Here is a 23,969-nt window from a genome sequence, read left to right as displayed (position 1 = left end):
AGCTTCATCTGCCACTCCCCATCGCTCGCATTACCGCCTGAACCATCCCCCCCCACACAATCCATGGAAAAATTGTCTTCCACGAAACCAGTCCCTGGTGCCAAAAAGGTTGGGGACCGCTGGTCTAAAACATGTCTTTGTAGCAACTAGGCCCTGCCACCTCTGTGCTTGGTTGAGTTCCCAAATCTGTTGTAACCTGTAGCTTCCCTGTCACTTCTCTGGCTCTCCTCTCCTGCTAAGCTTTGTTTCCTGGCAGTAATTAAAACCTCCTGCCATAGCCACCTTGGTTTCGTGGTTTGGCAAAGTATTGGCCTCATCCCCCATAGGGGCCAGAACTTCTGCCTCCAAAGTTTCCTCCTTTCATGGGTCCAAAATTTGAACATTGATTGTTGTAATTGCCAAAATCATTGTAGCTTCCGCCGCCTCCAAAATTGCTTCCGTCATTACCAAACAAACCCATTATAGCCATCCCCACTGCCACCATATCCCCCACCACGGCTGCCACCAGAGCCACCTCGGCCACTGAAGTTTCCTCCACGACCAAAGCTGTCATTCCCACCAAAACCCCCTCCACGACCACCACCAAAGTTTCCAGAAACACCTTGCTCTCTTTGGCTGGATGAAGCACTAGCCATCTCTTGCTTAGATAGGGCTTTTCTTACTTCACAGTGTGGTATTTCTGAATGACACTCTTGTCTGCAGAGTCATGGCCATCAAATGGTACAAAAGCAAAGCCTCTCTTTTTGCCATTGCCTCAGCCAGTCACTTTTTTCCCCATACTATTCAAAATAATCTCTTAGATGATGTTCTTCAGTGTCTTCTTTAATGCCACCAACAGAAATCTTTTTCACAGTTAAGTGGGCACCAGGTCTTTGAGAATCTTCTCTTGAGACGGCCCTCTTTGGTTCCCCAACTCTTCCATCCACCTCGTGTGGCCTTGCCTTCATGGTTGCATCCACCTCCTCGACAGTGGCATACATGACAAACCCGAAGCCTCTGGAGCGCCTGGTGTTTGGATCCCTCGTTACCACACAGTCTGTGCGCGTTCCGCACTGCTCAGGTGGCTCCTCAGACTCTCACTGGTTGTTTCAAAGCTGAGACCTCCAACGAAGAGCTTCCACAGCTGTTCGGGCTCTTTGGGAGACTCTGATTTAGACGTGACAGCAGTGGGGCTGGGGAGACTTTAATGATGCTTACTCAGCGGCGTCCACGAGCAGAAACAAAGCTAACAAAGTTTTTTAATTTTTTTTATTTGATAAATTTGACATGTTACTGTTTGCAAATTTAAGGTGTACAGCGATGTACACCTTATGTACTTTCATACATTTATTTATTGTAATATGATTGCCATTGGAGCAATATTTATCACATTATAGTACAATTTTATTGATTGTATTCTTTATACTGTGCATTAGATCTCTGTAGCTTATTTACTACTTGTTACACGTTTGTACCCTTAAATACCGTCACTCATATCCATCCCATCCCCTGGTAACCACCATTTTACTCTCTGTTTTTTAATAGATTTGACTTTTTTAGATTCCATATATAAGTGATATCATACTGTACTTGTATTTCTCTGATTTATCTCTCTTAGCATCATGTGCTCAAGGTCTATCCATGTTGTTGCAAATGGGAGGATATCTTCCTTTCTCATAGCTGAGTAATGCATTGTTTATGTACATGTACCACATTGTTTTTATCCATTCATCTGTTGGTGATCATTTGGGTTGTTCCCATAATCTTGGCTATTGCGAATAATGCTGTGATAAACAGAGATATGCATATATCTCATTGAAATATTTTCATTTCCTTTGGGTATATACCCAGAAGTGGAATTGATGGATCATACCTTAGATGTATTTTTAACTCTTTGAGGAACCTCCATATTGTTTTCCATAGTGGTTGGACTAATTTATATTTCCACCAGCAGTGTGTAAGGGTTACCACATCCTTGCCAGCACCTGTGTTGTCTCTTTTCTTCTTGATGATAGCCATTCTAACAGGTGTGAGGTGGTATCTCATTGTGGTTTTGATTGGCATGTCCCTGATGATTAGCGATGTGGAGCATCTTTTCATGTGCCTTTTGACCATTTTGCTGTCTTCTTTGGAACTACTAAATAGTAGTTCTGTCCATTTTTTAATCAGATTGTTGGGCGGGGGGTTGTTTGTTTTGTTAGTTTTTTATATGTTTTGGATATTAACCGCTTATCCAGTATATGGTTCGCAAAACTTTTCTCCCATTCTGTAGGCTGCCATTGGTTGTTTCTTTTGCTATGCAGAAGCTTTTGAGTTTGATGTAATCCCATGTGTTGATTTTTGCTTTTGTTGTTTGTGCTTTTGGCATCATGTCCAAAGAATCATTGCCTGAATGGTAAAGTGTTAATTTACAGAAGAAATTATTTCTTCTGTTTGCTTTTCAACTTACTCATAGAGCTTACAAAATATTGATTCAGTTAGGAGAGCCATGCTTTGGAACCATTAAGAAGTCAGCTGCCCTCTGTATATCTACCTGGCATGTTTTTGTTTAAGTTTGTTGTATCTCCTGACTTTGATATGAGCTCTTGTAGCTTAGAGCACATACTTTCTGTTTACTCTATAATTCCCTACAGCCTCATTCAGTATTAATTCCCCAAAACCTGGCACTCTATATGTTATTGAGAGATCAGTATTTTGGTACATCTAATACCCTGTGTGATCACGGCTGAGACAGATGGGCAGTCGAGTATTGTTGCCAGCAAATAAGACCTACCATCTGTTGGTGTAGTCACATGTTCAAATCCTTACCTTATTTCATTATTACATCACTGAAATAATAAAGAGAAGAAATCAATATCCTATTGGATCAAGGCTACTGATTTTTTTGAAATAAAGGTAAGATAACCTGAATACTTTGTGATATAGAGGGAATGTATGAGTATTAATCTTAAGTACATAAATTTAGAGAGGAATCAGAGAAAAGGAAACTACAGATCTGAACAGACAGATGCCTGACAACATGGGAATGGAGCAGATATGTAGAAAAAGGTACACTGATGTTCTTGAAAAGAGTTGCTTAGTAGGGTCTGAGTAGAGAGAACTTCAGATAATGAGCATCATAAAAATATCCTCTGACCATTTACTTCCACATCTGGGACTCTAGGTTAAGGAAACACTTCCAAATTATAGAAAAATTAGTATTCATCAAGCTGTTTATCCTAACATTTATTACTATGAAGAATTAGAAACAACCACAATATGTAATTGAGGAATGGTTAAATTATGAGATTGTCATTCAGTGAAATGTTATGAATACATTAAAAATGATGACTATGAAAGCTAGTTTCATAACTAGAGAAAGGACTCTTGGAATCAATGAATTTAGAAAGCAATCCAGGCAGCATGGTTTGAATCTCCTCTTCAGTTACTAAAAAAGGCTTAAAAGTGAAATTCCTTTGTTATACACAAAAATAAATGTGCAGTTGAATTAAAATTAAAATGTGAAATCATAAAAGACCTTGAAAGAAATAAAAACAGGTTTCTATTTATAGGAACACAGAATGAGAAAGACATATGCATAAAACTAATGGCAGAAACCATGAATATTGATAGATTTGACTACATAACATTTTTTATATATCAAAAAACCAAAAGCAAAATAAAATTGAAAGGCAAAACTTGGGAATGCATCTGTAATGTGTATCACAGAGAATTAATAATTGATACTTGAAGCGATCTTACAGACAATAAGAAAAACATGAACACTCTAAGGAGAAAAAAATTGACAAGTCAGGAGTAGGCTACTCACAAAAGATCTATCAGTGGTCAAAAAGTAGGGGGAATATTCAGCTTAATAATCATCAAAGAAATAGAAATCAAACAATGGGATGCTTTTTATTCCTCTCAAATTGCAGATTTGAATAAAATGAGCTTACCCAAGGTTATTGAAGTGTCTGCCTTTGGAGAGCAGTTTGATATGTATCAAAGTCCTTTAAATTTTGTGTATAATTACCCTCTCTGTTAGGCGTAATGTTAAACAGTGGACAAGGATTATCTCCTGTAATCCTCAGAATTACCCTTTTATGTAAATGTGGTGATTTCCATTTTAATGATGGGGAAATTGAAGTACTGGAGGAATAATCCAAGGTTCTTCAAGGTCCCTTAGCTAGTTATGATGGAGCCAGAACACCAAATCCAAATGATATGTCCCCAGAGCCTGAACCAACCGTGCTTGTGTAACAATTTATTCCCTCCAAATATTTGTGTATATGTGTCCAAATATATTTATCACAGTATTTTATAAGAGCAGAAACCTTTAAAACAATTAAATGCCCAACAATCTACTCCATGAAATACGATGCAGCTATTAAAAATCATGTTGAACCAGAAATACTCATGGGAAAATGTTTGTGATAGTATTAAGTGAAAAGGGTAGATTTCAAAACCGTATTTATAATAAAAGAGTATAATTTTTTTTTAATATGTGTACATGAAAAGACATGCATTGAAACACTGAGAATGGTTTTTTGTTTTGTGTTTGGGGAACAGGAACGGTTTCTATTATTCTTTGAGTTTTCAAGTTTTCCTGCTTTAAACATATTTTGTAATTAATTTAAAATACTAACTAATGAAAGAAAGACGAACTTTCCTCCAGAAGGATACCTTTAGAGTTCCACTGCCTGGATTGTGAGAAATAGAACTTAGGAACGATTATTTATCTTGCAAGAAGATTCTTGGGTATCTAAAAAAATTTTACTGTGCAGCCTTTAAAATAGCAACCTTAAGTGCATAACAGTGGAGCACGTGGGTCCTTAACATGTCTGTATGTTCCAAATGCCTTACTTTCTGCATTAAATTTCAATTTTAGTATAATATTTATGTATCACTTTGATATGATTTTTCTAACCAATGTTCTAGACAAACTGATAGAAGAAACGAAGGGCCTGGTGCTCCCACACCAATAAGGCACTTTATTACACTGCCTTTAATGATCAACTCTCATATAACTTGATAATACTAAAATGAAACTCATTGAAGGGGGGTGGGGACATCCTGTATTACTCACATAAGTACTTGGAGCCTTGCAATAACACTTAGCGGAAGGAATGGGAACTGTAACAAGAATTCCCAAATCGGGCTGCCAGCCCTCGAGGGTGGATCAGCTACTGACTCCTTCACTGCCACTCTGCCTTCCCTGGCACTATGCCAGGCTCCCTAATTCTTTCCCGTGGTAAAGACTTCAGGAAGCTAACGTTTCAACTTTTTAACCTGGTGTTTCCTATTCTCTTTAGATTGGTGGTGTGCTTAGCTCAAAAACTGCCTAGTTCAAAAAAACTGACTGGTGTTTTTATATTTATTATGATAGAAATGGAGAAGTGGACCATCAGTTTTCATATTAGTTTTAGCTTACCGAACACTGAGTTTGGAAGGTTAAGTTTTAGTACAGAGTGAACATCGTGTTCTCTTGGTGCCCAAGTGTGTTTTTATCATTGTGTCTGTGAACAGGTTCCTGGCATAAATTTACCCGTCAACCAACTGACCTATTTCTTCGCTGCAGTCCTCATTAGTGGTGTTGTACATGAAATTGGACATGGGATAGCTGCTATTAGGTAATGATATTTACCTCTCTCTCTATATTCCATGCAAAGAAGCTTTTCATTTAGGAGTATTTATTACTAAAATCTGCTACATTTGATACTTTTTCTTTCTTTGGATACTGCCCAGTGCATATCCACCATTATTATTTTAAGGTAACTTCTCTTTTGTAGAGATTAATATATTGATGAATATGCTCAATTAACTATGTGCACATCTATAATCTGGGTCTTTCTATCCTTTGTCCTTTGCCAGCATGGTTATATCCTCATGGTTCTTCACTATTTTCATCCAATCCTGAAACCTAATCTTTCTATTCATCACTGGATCAGAATGATAACCACTGCACTCAAATCAAAGCCCATCCACCTGCCTTCTTAGTACTTTCTTTGGCTCATCATCTGAAATACTTTCCTGCTTCTACTCATGGCCTCTGCTGGCTACAGCAAGAACACTGAAAGCTCTGGGTTTGTTAACAAATATTATAGCCTATCTAGAAATCCAAGTGGAAAAAGATAAGGGAGGATGAGACCTGGGACTTGCTTCAAGTATCATGCCATGTTCTTGTCTTGACTATCCAAATGTATCATTGTAATTATACCTGAGCATTTTAAAGACTCCTAAATGTGTAAAATCCTGATGTGGGGAGAGATTGAGTCACAACTCCCCTTCACTCCCACATAATGAACACACATACTGATGGCAATGTGTTTCATCCTTTGGGTGTGTGGACCAGATAAAAGGCTTTAGAGGAGAAGATTTAATCACTTCTTATTACTTTCCAGTTGCTTATGAACAAGAGTCTATTGACTGGCAATAAACCCTCATCTTGACAGAGCATATACTGTTACACAGGTGTGCCATGTAGTGGTTTAAGTGGTCGGCTACTTTTTTCTTTTCTCTCTTTCATCTTTACTTCCACCTTAACTTTGCAGCTTTTAGGGTTTTACATAGAAAAGCATTGTTATTACAGTTTAATCATTCATAATATGTTTGTGAAATAGTTTGGGTAATATTTTATAAAATCCCACTGCCAAGAAAAAGTGAATTTTACAGTCATCTTATATAGTTAATGCTAGGTGACAGCACAATATATTTAGATGATGCTTTTTTTAGAGTAGCTGTGTGGTCTTACGAGGCTTTTAAATGTAATTCCAGTTTTAGAGAATGAATTGATAAAAAATAGTTCTCTTGAGGACAGTCTGAGCATTATGCATTTTTAAATGCAGTACTTATTTTTAACATTAATTCAACAGGAATACACTTAGATAAACCTCCACCTTTATAATGGCTAAGAGAAATATAAATATTTAGATAATTTACTTGAATTCTATTTTCTACTATCTCCTTCCCTGAAAATAATTCAGAATAAACCATAAAAATGTTTTTCATTTAGTTTCTCATAGAAATATTAACTATTTCTTTATACAAGTGACTAATTTTAAGTTATTTGCTCAGCATATTGGTTTCTAAAAATTTTTGAAGTTGTTAAGTCTATTTCAGAATGCCCTGTTTTACAAAATGCAATTTCACTGGTAACTAAATCTGTATGCTATTATAAAATTATGATGATATATATCATATATAATTTTTTGACTCTCCAGAGAGACTTGTATTTTAAGCAAGAATTTGAATTACAGTGGGAAGTTTTAAGATTACATGCATTATTAATCTGAAAAATGCAATACTAGTAGTAAATTCCTTTTTCTTATGTGATTTCTTAGGGAACAAGTTCGATTTAATGGCTTTGGGATTTTTCTCTTCATTATTTATCCTGGAGCATTTGTTGATCTGTTCACCACTCATTTGCAACTTATATCACCAGTCCAGCAGCTAAGGATATTTTGCGCAGGTAAAAGACTTAAATTTCTTTATTCATCTGTGTGTTATTAGTGGTTTTATGGAAAGTACATCACAACTGAAAACACCTCACCTTTTGGTTGATAAATTCAGTTTATAAGACTCTCAGTCAGGGCTTCCCTGGTGGCGCAGTGCTTAAGAATCCGCCTGCCAATGCAGGGGACACGGGTTCAAGCCCTGGTCTGGGAAGATCCCACGTGCCACGGAGCAACTAAGCTCGTGCGCCACAACTACTGAGCCTGTGCTCTAGAGCCCGCGAGCCACAACTACTGAGCCTGTGTGCCACAACTACTGAAGCCCACACACCTAGAGCCCATGCTCCACAACAAGAGAAGCCACCGCATTGAGAAGCCCACGCATCGCAACGAAGAGTAGCCCCCGCTCGCCACAACTAGAGAACACCCGTGCACAGCAACAAAGACCCAACGCAGCCAAAAGTAAATACATAAATAAGTAAATTTTTTTAAAAAAGACTCTCAGTCAGAAGTGGTAGAGCAAAATAATTTACATTCCAGTATTTTTCATTTTTTTAACATGAATTATTTTTAAAAGATTGAAAAAATGAGAACATATCATGAAAATATGACTAAAGCATTAAATTAGACATAGGAGATCACTTGATAATCATAAGGAGTGTAATCCACAATGGAAATGTAATCGTGAGTCTTACTGAATAAAGTAACACATCATCAAAACAAAAATGGGAAAAGTACAAGGAAAAAACAGAAATGTAATAAGGGAGGCTTATCTCATCTCTCAACACATAGCAGGTTAAGTATGAAAAAGTTTCAATCATCAAAGCTCTAATTAGCAAGGTCAAAATCAACAGTTATGTCAAATCCTATACCATGACAATTTCTTTTCAAGTGCCCATGAAACTTATAAAAATTGGCCAATTTAATTCAAAACCATAATTGCAGTATGTTTAAAAATGATAATGAAATAATGTGTAAAGTTTTGCTAAAAGGAAAAGTCACTGCCTTAGGCAATTATTATGAAATAAGAAATTAAAGTAAATCAGTTAAACTGAAGAAGTGAGAAAAGAACTATAAAATAGGTAAGAAATGATGTAATTAGCATGCATATAGGCAAAAAATAATAAATTAGAAAAATAGAACTGTTAAATAAAAGAGTTCTTTGAAGAAAAAAAAAAGATTAAATGGGAGAAAGCATTTATAGACAGAATTAGCAGTCAGATTGGGGAATGACAACTGATAGAGAAATTTTAAACAATTATAAAAGTGTTCTTTGTTCATCTCTGCAAAAAATTTTCACAAACCTGGATAATTATCTTTTTTTTAAAACAGCCGAAATTAACCCCAGTGGAGACAGAAAAAAAATATAAATAGGCTAATTACCATGGGAGAAATTAAGAAAGTTTAAGAGTGGTCCTGAAAGTTTCATAGGTAGAATTCTTTCAAGTCTTGAAGGAATCTTGAAGGAAAAAATTTTTCGTTTCAATTCCAATTTAGTATAAACTTTCCAGGTCGCATAGAGAAGGAAACTAAGAATTTTTTAAAAGTCAGTGTACCACTGATACTTGTAAAGCACAAAAAAAATTCTACAGACGGTTGGTGTATCTAAACAGTGCAAGGATGGCTTAAAATTAGGAAATCTTATTTGAATGTGGTAAACATTAATTACTCTTAAGAGAAAAATATCCTCATCTCAGCAGATATTGAAGTCGGTATTTAACAAAATTCAACATCCATTAATGGCTAAAACCCAAAAATCTTTAGTAGAAGTACTAAACAGAAATAGCTGGTTACTTCCTAATGGTATAACACTTAGAAGCATTCCTATTAACGGGCAGGACAAGCATTCCACTGATACTGTTAAAAATGGCCTGTAAATGTGGGTCAGTGCAATCGAATAAGGAAAAAAAGAAGCATAAGTATTAGAAAGGAGTAGGCCTTCCCCGCCCATACTTTTATATACCTGGCGGGGGGAGGGGGAGGGACAAAAAAGTCAATGGAAATGAAATACAGAAAAATTCTGTAGAGCCTGGTTGCTGTATTCAAAAAAAACAATAGCTTGGCGCGCTGAGCAAAGAGGCACGCAGCGGCAGGAGAGCTGGCGCACGCACGAGTGTGTGAGCGTGGGCATGAGCATGGTCCTGCACTCTGCTGGGGTGCCCCAGCTTAGAAGCGCATGTGCGGGGTGCCCCAAAGCACATGTGCGGGGCGGGGTGGGGGGAGTGCTCCAAAGCGCATGTGCAGGGTGCCCAAAGCGCATGTGCCGGTGGTGCCCCAAAGCGCATGTGCAGAGGGGAGTGCTCCAAAGCGCATGTGCAGGGTGCCCAAAGCGCATGTGCGGGGAGGGGGTGGTGCCGCAAAGCGCGTGTGCGGGGTGACGCAAAGCGTGTGTGTGGGGTGACGTAAAGCGCATGTACGGTGGGGGGTGTGCCCCAAAGCGAACGTGTGAGGCGGGTCCAGAAGCTTCCACGTCGTCTGCGTTTTCCGCGTCCCGCACCGGAAGCGCCCTCTCTTTCCTCTGGAGCTCGGGCTTTTCTCTCACAGCCTTTCTTTTCCGCGGCCGCTTTGTCGTTCGTTCGCTGCCCAGTAGCCGAAGCCTCAGAAGAGCCCTCGGCCATGGCCTCAAACAACATTTTCTACATCATGACAGAAAACTCGGAGATGTACGCAGATGCTGTGGAGCTGCACCAGATCCCTGTGGAGACCGTCCCTGTGGAGACCGTCCCTGTGGAGACCGTCCCTGTGGAGACTGTCCCTGTGGAGACCGTCCCTGTGGAGACCGTCCCTGTGGAGACCGTCCCTGTGGAGACAATGGCGGTTGAGGCAGCCAAGGAGTACGAAGACATCAGCGGCAGCTGTGTCCACGATGGCCACCACCATACGTCTCTGCTCGTGCTGCAGCCTCTTATTATCAGCACCCCAAACCAAGGGGACTGCAACAAGGAAATGATCATGATGCAGATGCAGGAGGAGGTGATGGGCTACTACCGGTCTGAAGACCTGCAGGTCACCAACCTGGAGAACAAGACGGCCATCCTGGCCGACGAAAACAACTGCTTCCAGGAGACCCTGGCTCCCTTGTCACCACCCTCCACGTCCTCCTCGGCCTACAGCCACAGCAGGAAGGACAGTGGCCAAGGCACAAAGCCCAGCGATAAGAATAGTTACGCCGGCGGCAAGGCCAGGGCGGCAAGCAGCTCCGAGGTGGGCAGCGAGAAGTGGGAGCAGGAGCAGGTGCACGTCAAATCCCTGGAAGGCGTGTTCGCCGTCACCACGTGCTCCACGTGCGATGAGAGAGGCCACGAGACTAGACAGGCTGCTGAGAAACGAACTCTTGGTTATTCAGAGTACCTGACAGGGAAGAAGCTGCCTCCTGGAGGAATTCCTGGCCTTGACCTCTCAGATCCCAAACAAGTGGCAGAATTTACTAGAAAGAAGCCCCAGAAAACCAAAGAAGAGCCCCCGAAATCAATAGCTTGCCCTAGCAAAGGCTGCATGAAGATGTTCAGGGATAAGTCTGCTTTGAGAAAGCATCTGCACACCCATGGTCCCAGAGTCCACGTATGTGCAGAATGTGGCAAAGCTTTTGTTGAGAGCTCAAAACTGAAACGTCATCAACTGGTGCATACGGGAGAGAAGCCCTTTCAGTGCACCTTCGAAGGCTGCGGAAAAAGCTTTTCCCTGGATTTCAATTTGCGTACCCATGTGCGAATCCATACCGGAGAGAGGCCCTTCATATGCCCCTTCAATTACTGTAATAAGACATTTACTCAGTCAGCTAACCTGAAAACTCATATCTTAGCACATGCTAAGAATAAAGATAGACAGTAAAAAGGAGAGAAGAAACTTCTCAGGCTCGGAAAGCATCTTCCAATAATGTGATGGGAAATAAATATGCCTCTTTTTTGTGTACTGTTTCTAGAAAAGAATTTTTTTAATGACTCTAACACGTCTAAGGGTCAGGTTTTGATAGGTTAGTAAAAGTAAAATTTAAAAGATAAAAAAAGTAATTCTTTATATAAGATAACATTGTTAAGATGTTCTGTCTTGTTCTGTAATACAGTTTGAAAAACGTTATGTTTTTGTAACATTTGGTCACAAAAGGACAATTCATGAAGCTCACATCAAAAGACTGTTGTTTATACAACTGTGCTAAAAATGGGACTTTTCATATTCTTTTAAATATCAAGTTCGTCTATTTATGATTTTAAAGTTATGGATTTTCTAAATGTTCACATTTATACTTTTAAGAATACGTTTAGTAGTTCTATATATGGTTTTTCTGGAAGTAGATAACGTTGGAGATTTTCTTTAAAAGAAGGACAGTTACATGCATCTATAAAGTATTTTCCTGTTTAAAAAAGTTATATAGGTTTAGTTTGACATCTTAATTTTGGTTGTATTCTTTGACATTAACACATTTTGCATAACTACCTTTTAGATGCACTGGATTGTGCAGTATTGAATATTGGATGGGATGTAGTAGTCGATTTAAACCTGTTTTAGTCTTTTTATTTTCCCCCAAATACTACCAGGTGCTGTCTTTTAGTGTCATTTCTTTGCCTGTTTAGTTAAGGAGTGGTGCTCAGTTGTGGAATATGTTGTGTGTGTATTGACTTTTTAATACTTGGTACATACATCCCTTGTAATAGAAAAAGCAAAAAATAAAATACCTGTTCTAAAGAAAGAAAAAAACTTGCCTATATAAATGTTGTACCTAGAAAATAGAGAAAACAGGGAGGGTACGACTGGCATCTGGTGGGTAGAGGCCAGGGATGCTGCTAAACATTTTACAGTGCACAAGATAGTCCCCCACAACAAAAAATTATCTGACCCAGAATGCCAGTAGTGCCACTGTTGAGAAACCCTGCTCTAGAGAAAGTAAAAATTGTAACAAAAATTTGTTTGGTATACTCAAAAAGCAAATCATTAATGAACAAGAGATTGTTTAAATAAAGGAAATAAAGGTACCTGCATTGCAATTTAGCCATCATGGGCAAATCTGGAATCCAACAGGGTGGTCTGGTACCAGCTGCATCCCTGACAAGAGATAGGAGAGTCCAGCCCAGAGAGTCAAAGAAGCAGTGCTGCTGTGTGCCCCTCTGACTGTTGCTTGGATGAGAAAAGCCAGGGTCGTATGGTGGTGTCATCCTGATAAGGGAGAGGTCGGGTGCAAGCTTTTAGGCCCTCCTGAGGGGTTAAGGGGAAAGTTGAATTTAGCACATGGTAATGGTGGCAAATATAATCAATGGGGCTGGATTATTTTGTGAAATTGTCTTGGGACTAGCAACAGGGTGGTGGGGTGGTATAGCTGTATTCCTAATTAGTTTCACTAGAGTAAATTCCAGTGGGTCAAAGAATTAGAGATTTTTTTCTGTTTGTTTTAATTTTGTTTTTTAAATGATGCTAGGGACTTCCCTGACCATCCAGTGGTTAAGACTGTGCTTCCACTGCAGGGGGCATGGGCTCAATCCCTGGTGGGGGAACTAAGAACCCGCATGCCTCGAGTGAAAATTAAAAAAAAAAAAAAACCTATGAAAACAATACAAGAAAACACAGGTGAGTGTCTTCTGTAGTCTTGAACTGGGAAAGGCTTAATACAAAAGGAGACATTTGACCTCACCAAAATTTAAAATGTCTGCATAGGCAAAACTATAAACCAAGCCAAACAAACTGGAGGAAATGATTATAATACCTCGTACAGAAGAACAAATTCCTCAGTGTATGTATTACAAATAATAATATATATAAATTAGTTTAAGAAAAAAAAGACAACCCAGTCAAAAAATGTAAACTGATAGTGGATAGAAGTAAGCAATTCTCAGACAAAAATACAAATAACCATTTAATAAGCATGAAAAATGTACAAGCTCACTCATCATTAAAGAAATAGAAATCAGAATGAGATTTTACCTTTCACCTAGCAGATGGCAGTCTAAAGTTATGATAGCATCCCATCCAGTATTGTTCAGAGGGTGGGGAAACATATGCCACTTAGAATATAATGCAAACTTGTTGGAGGTCAGTTTTAATGCATGTATTTTTTGACCCAATAATTCCATTTCTGTGCAATTTTCCATACCCTCAGATGCATTCTTAATTAGATGCATAACAATATGAGCAAAGCTGTTTGTTGCAGCATTGTATGAAAAAGTTAAAACAGCCTAAGTGATCATTAGGAGGGAACCTTATAAATAAGTCAATGTTTTTTTTTGAAATGGATTACTCTGTAGTGGATATAAGAAGTGGGTTAGATATGAATGTGCAGGTGAGGAAGAAGTCGAAAATATATAAATGAAAAAGCAAAATATAGTTTGTGATAAATAGCTTGATACCATTAGTGTTTTTAAAAGATCTTTCTGGGGCTTCCCTGGTGGCACGGTGGTTGAGAGTCCGCCTGCCGATGCAGGGGACACGGGTTCGTGCCCCGGTCTGGGAGGATCCCACATGCCGCGGAGCGGCTGGGCCCGTGAGCCATGGCCGCTGGGCCTGCGCGTCCAGAGCCTGTGCTCCATGGCGGGAGAGGTCACATCAGTGAGGGGCCCGCGTACCGCAAAAAAAAAAAAAAAAAAGATCTTGCTGTGTGCAAAACAGAAAATATTGTTTACCCAATATGTCCTGGACTAGAGGAACATTTTACATTGTGAATATGATCCATATTAGCTAGGTATCTGGCTGCTGTAAAAGCTAAAAATAGTAGTGACTTAAACTCTCATAAAACATTGCAAATGTAAGTAGTTCAATGCTGATATGATAATTCTATGATTTGGGGGACTCAGACTCTTCTGTCTTAGCTCTACTATTCCCAACATGCAGCTTCTGCGTCATGGACTCAGGTTTAACTCCATCATAGCTACATTCCAGCCAGTAAGACAATCCCCATCACTTCCACTTGCATCCTTTTGCCAAAACAGTCATATGGCCATACTCAGCCTCCTGAGAGTCTGGGAGATGTCTTTTAAGTTATGTTTCTATCATTATAGAACACTGGTCCTCAACCACTGGTGCTATCACCCTCCTGGGGATATTTGGAATGTGTGGGGTGAGGGCAGTTGTTTGCTTGTCTCAGTGACTGGAGAACACTAATGACTTTCAGAGGATGGAGTCGGGAATGCTATATGTCCTGTATTGTAAAGGACAAGACCTGCACAACTAAGAATCACACTGCTCAGAGAGTGGGTAGTGCTTCCACCCTGCCTTATGAGAAAAACTGTACTAGAGGGCAAGGATCGGTATGGGAGGGGGGGTAATCTAGAGGTATGCTAGTGAATGTTTAACATCTAGCCCTGGAGGAGAGGGTGGAGAGCTCTGATATGTAGCATTTGCTGGTTTCTGTGGTGTAAATACTCCCACCGTGGCCAATTTCAAAGCGCCAACTTGAAGTTCCTGAAGGAGGAGTTGGTTAAAGAGGCCCGGTCAGCTGTGGCAAGCTGGTAGGAGCAGGCTCCAGCACACCACTGGGTTCACCTAACCATCTCTTCAGAGATGGCAGAGATAGTTATGTATATATATATATATATATATATATATATATATAGTTATATATAGTTATATATAGTTATATATTATATATATAGTTATATATAGTTATATATAGTTATATATTATATATATAGTTATATATAGTTATATATAGTTATATATATATAGTTATATATAGTTATATATTATATATATAGTTATATATATATATATATATATATATATATAGTCTTGATGTAAGATACATACCCCAGTTCAGCAAGAATGTTTTTTACTTCATCATAACTTTTATTTGATAGCTCTGAAGTTCCTTTCAAAGATCACAAGTATGTTTTTTTTTCACAACTATGTTTAAATTAATATGTATACATTTTCTGAGAAAAGAGTAGTAAGTAGAAGATATTCTATTCATTATATACACACACACCTTTACATATATAATAGAGGTATATATGTAATCGAATATAGATTCTAATAGTGTTAAATCATATTAGCATGTGGTCTTCCTAGTATTGTATTAACATGCTCATTTTAGATTTTAATATCTGAAATGGAAGAAACCTCTAACTGAACATCTGTCTTCTGAACTAATAAGTAGATCTATCTGCCTCACAGCTTCTTCTGGTTACTTTACTAATTTATCAGAATGCCTATGTATTATGAAGTACAACTACCTGGAATGATATCATTCCTGCCCCTGGTTGAGCTTATTCCTTTTTTTCCCTCTTTTCAGGTATCTGGCATAATTTCGTCCTTGCACTCCTGGGTATTTTAGCTCTTGTTCTCCTTCCTGTAATTCTCTTGCCGTTTTACTACACTGGAGTCGGGGTGCTTATCACTGAAGTTGCTGAGGTAAATAACAGATTACTTGGGGTATTTTTTCGCCAGATTTTGTGATGTAACACTTAGCATTTTATGTCAGGAACTTTTTTTTTTTTTAAGGAACTTTTATTCAAACTGTTCTCATGTACAGAATGCTCAGTTTCTCCTGAAGAAATTACTGTAATCCTTTCAAATCAAAGAAATAGTTTTGTGAACTACATTGGCTCTTTTAAAATACTGAAAATTGTTTCTGTTCTGAGTTATAAGGATAGTATCAAGACTTTCTAACTGTAGTTTGATTAAATGCATCATTTACCTTTACTGTTTATTTTTATAACTCTGCTTTTGAGTCAGATGTCTTTACTCCTAAGAAGTAAGAAAGATGGAACCTAGGCTAGCCAGCAGAACATTTCGTGGGAGTTTAAATTAATGTCTTCAACTCTGTATTTCACTCCCTTAGACTACTATGATGGTATCAAGTCTTCTCTTCACACTTTGGGACAAGGAAAATTACCTTGTGAGCAACTGCCTCATGTACTCATGTGTTCATTGTGCTGACGGTATTGTCTGCATATTTGGGACTGTGTTTAGATAAGTCTTATAATTTTATCCATTGATGATATAGGACATTGAAAGCATTCTGATGACTATTTTCACAAAAAATTTTAATTAGCAGTTTGGGAAAAAGTTTATCATTTTAATCTTAACTGTTGGCAAGTGGGGTTTGTTTGGTTTTCATTTGTGAAAAATTCAAAATTTTAGTGAAATATGAAAAGTATAATTATTGGGTGTTATTTTGTTAATTTTCTAGGACTATACATCTTGGATTCAAAGCTGGATTATTTTCTACATTATTCAAAATAGTCTACTTAATTAAGTCAGTGTCTTTATTATTTGCTCAGATTAATCATAGCTTGTCTTCACACATTATCTGATTTAATTCTGCCCTCTTCCCAAGGACTCACCTGCCATTGGACCCAGAGGCCTTTTTGTGGGAGACCTTGTCACCCATCTACAGGATTGTCCTGTTACAAATGTACAAGATTGGAATGAATGTCTCGATACCATCGCCTATGAGCCCCAAATTGGTTACTGTATAAGTGCATCAACTTTACAGCAGTTAAGCTTCCCAGTTAGAGGTGTGTATATTTCCTCAGTATAATATAATGCTTCAAGCAGCAGTACTTGCCATTTGCTAATTCTTAGATCATGTCTGTAGATTTATTTTGTCCTAACTTATTTAAAACAAATCAGTAAAGTAATAATAAGCCTAAACTAGTAAACATTCTTCTTGGTAAGTTAGATACTAATATGTATGTTTTGTTTATTATATATTGTTGTTGAACTTCTAACTAATTTCATATTTGATTTTCAGAACTCTAGTATCTAATTCTTTCAGCATTTAAAAAACACTTGTGTTAAGTCAGCATTCAAGCTCAAACATAACCAATTAACTAAATTCCAGCAATTAAATACCCTTGTGCTGTATGGATGGTGGCATGTCCAAAGCTATTTGGGGTAGGGTTTTTTTGTGTGGCAGTCATCCAGAGGAAGTCATCTTGGTGTCCGAAAATACCCACTGAAGTCACATCTGTTGTTCTGTGTCGTAGGCGACAGGGTGAAGCAAGTTTATTCTCAGAAGCTTCCAAATTTATTTTTAGCTCTTCCAGCTCTGAAAAACCAGTCTGCCAACTCTTCATACAAAATTATGGGGACCCAAATTATTGAAAGTGCTGGAAAGCACAAATTATGCTCACAGACTACATCTTTAAGTCAAGAAATGCCTGGATACTTGTCTACATCTACTGGGGTTAAGAAATATGATTAATTATCAAGAATAACTGTATTAAAGTACTGTGTACAACAGTGACAAAGTAGTAAGAACTGATTTAAAATTTTTTTCAAATGTAGTCTTCCATGTATAACCCATTTTTAAGAATTTTTTTTATTGTAAACATTTTTCAAACATACATAAATGTCAAGAGAGTAGTACAGGGAATTCCCTGGTGGTCCAGTGGTTAGGACTCCACGCTTTCACTGCTGAAGGCATGGGTTCAGTCCCTAGTCGGGGAACGAAGATCCCACAAGTCATACAGCACGGCCCAAAAAAAAAAAAAAAAGAGAGAGTAGTATAAATGAAACCTCATGTATCCTTCTCCTAGCTTCAGCAATTATCAACATTTTGCCATTTTTTTTATCCAGCCTGTCCACTTTTGAGGGAAGTATTTTAAAGCACATCCCAGGTATCCTGTCATTTTATCCATAAACTTCAGCATATCTTTAATAGATGATGACCTTTTTAGACATGACCACAGTACTATTATCACACCTAACAAAATTAACAATAATTCCTAATACCTGCACTCTTCTCTGGTTTTGTTTTTATAGTTGGTTTAAGTTGGATGGTATGCCTTTTAAGTCTCTTTTAAGTTGTAACAATTCCCCCTGACTTTTTATTTTTAATATCATTTATTGAAGAAACTGAGTCATTTGTTTTGTCAAATTTATCATTAACATGTTCGGTATCCCCCAAATTTCCTATAGATGGTAGTTAGGTCCAGAGGCTTGATTAGATTCAGGATCCATTTTTGGCAGGGGCAGAAATACCTCGTAGGTAGCACTCAGTACTTCATATTGCATCTCATGTTTTTCCATGTATCGCATCTTTTCAGTTGGGTGTGTAATCCACAGTGTGTTCTTCTGTAAGAGAAATAATCCATAATTTCATACTTCTTAAGTCCTTTATCATTTTCCTCAAGTTTCTCTAAACTTGGTACAATCTGTATTGAATTACAAAAGCCAAAATGACATCGTAATCAAATAAAGCTCTCTCCAGTAGGATTGTTTTATTTAGAATATCTGCATTTCAGATGTTTAAGCTTTTGTCTTTTTTCAGGCAGACAGAATGGAAGTGAAATTTTTCTTGAAATACTCTGAAACTCTTTCCTTATTAACTTTTTGAGTATTTCACTATTATGGATCATATGCTATATTGTGGAGGTATTTGTTTAAAAACCCAAAGCAGATATTACTCTTCCCACACTAATAAAAAAATCAATCCCAAAATAATAATTCTTCAATATATGTCTCATTTCCTTAGGAGCGACTGTATTAGGATACTTGCTGATTTTACATGATGACTGTATCTGATAAACCCGTACCTCCATTTAATCATTTTTAAATGGAGTACATATACTCAGCCAGACTGTAGAAATCTTAATGACTGTAAATGTAACTTAAAATATATACTAGATTTTTTTTTTTTTTTTTTTTTTTTTGCTGTACGTGGGCCTCTTACTGTTGTGGCCTCTCCCGTTGCAGAGCAACAGGCTCCGGACGCGCAGGCTCAGCGGCCATGGCTCACGGGCGCAGCTGCTCTGCGGCATGTGGGATCTTCCCGGACGGGGGCACGAACCCGTGTCCCCTGCATCGGCAAGCGAACTCTCAACCACTGCGCCACCAGGGAAGCCCTACTAGATTAATTTTAATGGCAGACTTGACCAAAGTGGCTATGGACATTTAAGAAAACTACGGGGCTTCCCTGGTGGTGCAGTGGTTGAGAGTCCGCCTGCCGATGCACGGGACACGGGTTCGTGCCCCGGTCCGGGAAGATCCCACATGCCCGTGAGCCATGGCCGCTGAGCCTGCGTGTCCGGAGCCTGTGCTCCGCAATGGGAGAGGCCACAACAGTGAGAGGCCCGCGTACCACAAAAAAAAAAAAAAAAAAAAACAAGAAAACTATGGATTGATATTATTTTACATGTATCTAGGGACTTTTGTTATCCTACATTATGAGTAGATGGCAAAGATATAGCCAAATATGGTAATGCAAAGTAGCTCATAATCCAAAAGTGATTCATATTCAATTTAGAGTAGAATTCAATATACATAATTCAAATTCTGAAAATTTATACCACTTGAAAACAATAAAGCCACCTTAGAAAGATCTGACCCTGAAAGTGCTCATAAGCTGTCCCAGCCAATCATTTCTGGCCTCATTTCATACCCTGACTCTCCCAGGTGTAATTTTAAATTTTTAAAGATATTCCCTAAGATATTAATTAATTACGGTATTAATTAAGCAGACTAGATGTTCTCCTTAAAATATTAACAGGTATATTTCTGGCAAATTAGAAAAATGTGGTTAATCAACATGAAATGACTATTCATTTTATGAAATTGTTGGGAACTATTTTTTCTTCTGTCAGTCCTTTCTTTTTTGATTTTTAAACATTAACCTGCTAAACTATGAGCAGCACCAACAGAACCAAGGCTGGTTTAATTACACCTCTGCCCTTGGTACATGGGGCAAGAAGCCTAAGGAGCTTGTCCCACACACTCCTTGCAGATTGAATGGCCTTTCCAGGAAGCCCCAAAAAGGACACTGGGTGAGGCTTAGAGCCCTTTGTACCTGGAATAAATCTCTGGTTTCATTCTGCATCAGAACAGAACAAAGTTCCCCTCTTCATATTCAAGCCTCTGCTTAATTTAAGATTGCTCTGTGTCCATATGCCACTTAGTGATTTGAATGAAACTAAAAGTTACAGACAAGAACTAGTTTGTTTCTTTTTGGGAATTATTTTCTAACAAGTAGCTTGCATCCTCTTTCTTTAGTTTCAGGAGACACTCTTCATATATGCCTAAAGCTAAATTCCTTTTTTTCTTTCTTGGAAGCATTGTCTTGAATAAGAAAGACTACTAAGTCCAGCATTTGAATGGCATTTTAAAAAGAGTGAGATTGAATACTAAAGGCAACCGCTCCCTAAAATGAAGCTATGAGTCCAGACACAGGCATCCCCTTTGAATAGCCTATATTCCTGTTCAGAGGAGATGAGGGTATATACCTGTAACTGCCTGGCACAGGGAGTATTGTCCTATCTTATGCATCTTTAACTGAAGTGAGAAAAGGCCGTTCCTGACTTAGTTTAAAATAGTAAAAGGAAAACTCTGGAAATCTTTTCCACATAGTTTGAGTACCCAGATTGTTTTTATGCTCAAATCTTCTCTAATGTTTAGAAAAAAGTGTCTGTTCTCCCATTGTGAATATCAAGGTATCATCCAAGGTTTCTTTGCTCTCACCAATTGAAGAGAGAGAGAGAGTTTATAATTTTTTAACTACTTGGTACTAGGTGGTGCTGGTATAAATTCTACCATAGAACTAAGAATAAAGGGACTTCCCTGGTGGCGCAGTGGTTAAGAATCTGCCTGCCAGTGGAGGGGACATGGGTTCAATCCCTGGTCCGGGAAGATCCCACATGCCGCGGAGCAGCTAAGCCCGTGCGCCCCAACTACTGAGCCTGTGCTCTAGAGCCCGCGAGCCATAACTACTGAAGCCCGCGTGCCTAGAGCCGGTGCTCCACAACAAGAGAAGCCACTGCAATGAGAAGCCTGCGCACCGCAACGAAGAGTAGCCCCCACTCGCCACAAAAGCCCGCGCACAGCAATGAAGACCCAATGCAGCTATAAGTAAATAAATAAATAAATAAATAAATAGAATAAATAGGTTTGCATGCCTATATTGGAACTCTAGTTACATTTATATATTTATTAAACTAGGGTAAGAAAATTGTTCAATTCATTTTAGTGATGTAAAAAGTAGTGAGTACTGTGAACTATAGATTGAAAAAGTCTCTTCCTTCCAGCCTTATTCCAAAATTACCTCTGGTCTAGACCATCCTTTGAAGACTAGACTATTTCTACAAGTATCTTAGGGCCCATCTTAGGGTACATTCAGAATATGCAGGTTCTCCTTGTAATGGAATTATGAAACTGTTCTGGTCTTAATTTCCCTAATTCTTTCCCAGTCTGGGGAGATTTAAGGGAGAATTCTAATTTCCTAGAGTTAAACTGAAGCCATGAATGCCTCTGGGACCTCCCATTGCAGTCTTTTTTTTTTTTTTTTTTTTTTTTTTGCGGTACGTGGGCCTCTCACTGTTGTGGCCTCTCCTGTTGCGGAGCACAGGCTCCGGACGTGCAGGCTCAGCGGCCATGGCTCACGGGCCTAGCCTCTCCACGGCATGTGGGATCCTCCCAGACCGGGGCACGAACCTGTGTCCCCTGCATCGGCAGGCGGACTCCCAACCACTGCGCCACCAGGGAAGCCCTCCCATTGCAGTCTTGAATGTGCCTTCCAAAGTAGAATTGGATTGGTCTCTCATGTTGATAGCAGTATACTAATGTGAAAATTACCTCTGGCATACCCGTCTTATAGGTTAAGAATTGAGTCACAGAAATTAAGTGACTTGTCCTTTAATGTGATCCAGTAGAAAAGATTCTAAAATAAAATACATTTTTAAATGTACAACTTTTTTTAAATTGATAAACAGAGAAATATCAAGTTTACTTCTCACATGATAACAAAATAATGGGAAATTCTGTATGTCAGGAGGCACTTCATTTTGTCATGGTAGCCATAGCCATCAGTTTATGTTTTAATTGGATTAATCACCATAGGAAGAAGCCATAACCTAGAGGTCACAAACTGGTGGTAACCTAGAGGCCAAATCCAGCCAGCCTTGACAGATGTGTATGGTTTGGCTTGCACAATATTTTTAAAATTCTTAATTGGCTGCCAATATTTAAGAGGTTTCGGGACTTCCCTGGTGGTCCAGTGGTTAAGACTCCACTGCAGGGGGCACGGGTTCAATCCCTGGTCGGGGAACTAAGTTCCCGCATGCTGCACAGCACGGCCAAAAAGAAAAAAGAAAAGGTTTCACATGAGGGTCCAGACTTCTTTCTCATGGAATAAAATAGATGATCTCTTGACTCTCGGCCCCAAGTTGAGTGGCCTAGAACAAGGTATGTATTCTCTAATTCATCACAACCCCCACCATTTCCTATTTTTTCCACACACTATCCACTTCATTTATTTGATACCTGCTTGGCCCCTTTAAGCTGTTGTATTATCAGACATGCTATATCAACAGTGATATCAAATTCTTGACTTTTCAATTCTGTGTTGCATACATTCCTCCAGGAAAAAATAAGAATCAAGCATCAGATGTAAATTTTTAAAAATCATTACTGATACAAAGGCAAGTGGCATAGAACACCATTTATGTATTCAGTGCATATTGAGTTATTCACCTTATATAAGATACTGAGAAACTTTTCCCTCAAAGACCTCACAGTCTAATCAAAGAATTAGACCATGCCCACATTACGGTACAAGGTTAAATATAATTAATGACAAAAAGTATTGGGAGTTGTGAGAGTTGATGGCAGTCAGTCTTGACTGAAAAGATGAGGACAGGCTTCATAGCAGCAGCTCTTGAGCTGGGCCTCAACAGTGAGTTTAATTTCAGGAGACCGATATAAATGAACCTCGGCGCCACAGACTAGAAGTTGGTCAGGGAACTGCTAATAATTTGGTTCAGCAAGAGAAGAGTATGAGCTAAGGTGACTAAAAAAAAAAGTAGAAGTCTTTATGTTTTAGGCTATGGCATTTAGACTGTTTGGGAGCAGCACAGAGTCTTTGGATATTTGGATTAGAAGAGCTACATTCTCAGAGTTCTACACTGGAAGGTTAATCTGAAGCATTCAGTATGTAGGACAAGTTTGCATATGAGAGCTAGGTGGTAAACTAGATGCGTTAGTACTCTCTTCAAATGGGTCAAGTGAGAAAGAATTGGAGTCTACCCTTTAGTGGGAATAAAGAGAAAAATAATGAGAAGGTAAAAATTGGTGCGACTTGGCAACTGATGAGAAAAAATACTGAGGGCTTTTGCCTGGATCTTTTTTTTTTTTTTTTTTTTAATCCTAAACACCTTTTTACCTTATAGTTTACCGTTAGGGCTGATGAGTGATTATAGGCACAAGTTTGTGCCATTAGTTGTTCACAGTTTGCTTTCATATTTTAAATATTACTCATCACCCAGAATTTAAATACCCATTCAGTTATGGTAAGAAAACAAGGCAAAACTACCCACACAGCTAGCCATTGCAGAGGAGAAATTGATGCATCTGTTAGTTTACTTCACCTCTGTTTTGTTCTTCGCGTTGGCAACAGTGCGTGTTTAAGGACATCCAGTCTAACCAAATGATCTAGAAGAAAAAAAGAAAAGATTTAAAAACAAACAGAAACCTTTGCCTGAAATATAAAATCCTTATAAAGTCAGATTGCATATCAACAACCATTTTCACGCCAGCACTCCTAAAGGCACTCTTGTTAATAATGCTTTTCGTAGTATTGGAAATCGGGGATAACTTTACTTTCTCTTCTTCAGCACATATGAGTATGGTAGTAGGTATATAAGA

General features: G+C 38.5%; 1 protein-coding gene and 1 pseudogene across 3 annotated transcripts in view; one reads left to right on the top strand and one right to left on the bottom strand.

The window, feature by feature from the left end:
- LOC132418871 (membrane-bound transcription factor site-2 protease) overlaps window positions 1-23,969 on the top strand; it is a 41,961-nt gene that overhangs the window by 9,297 nt on the left and 8,695 nt on the right. The window contains exons 4-8 of one of the 3 annotated variants that reach the window (XM_060002929.1): window positions 5,485-5,588; window positions 7,299-7,426; window positions 15,625-15,743; window positions 16,174-16,230; window positions 16,672-16,852. In XM_060002929.1, coding sequence (XP_059858912.1) covers window positions 5,485-5,588; window positions 7,299-7,426; window positions 15,625-15,743; window positions 16,174-16,230; window positions 16,672-16,852 — 589 coding nt within the window. Of the gene's footprint in view, window positions 1-5,484; window positions 5,589-7,298; window positions 7,427-9,996; window positions 12,108-15,624; window positions 15,744-16,173; window positions 16,231-16,671; window positions 16,853-23,969 lie in introns of those variants that run through there. The other 2 variants (XM_060002930.1, XM_060002928.1) reach the window with 2 other exon arrangements.
- On the bottom strand, window positions 260-1,998 carry LOC132418693 (heterogeneous nuclear ribonucleoprotein A1-like; annotated as a pseudogene).

Source organism: Delphinus delphis, chromosome X (genome assembly GCF_949987515.2).
Source record: "Delphinus delphis chromosome X, mDelDel1.2, whole genome shotgun sequence".
NCBI classification, from domain to species: domain Eukaryota; kingdom Metazoa; phylum Chordata; class Mammalia; order Artiodactyla; family Delphinidae; genus Delphinus; species Delphinus delphis.
This window is presented reverse-complemented; position numbering and strand designations above follow the sequence as displayed.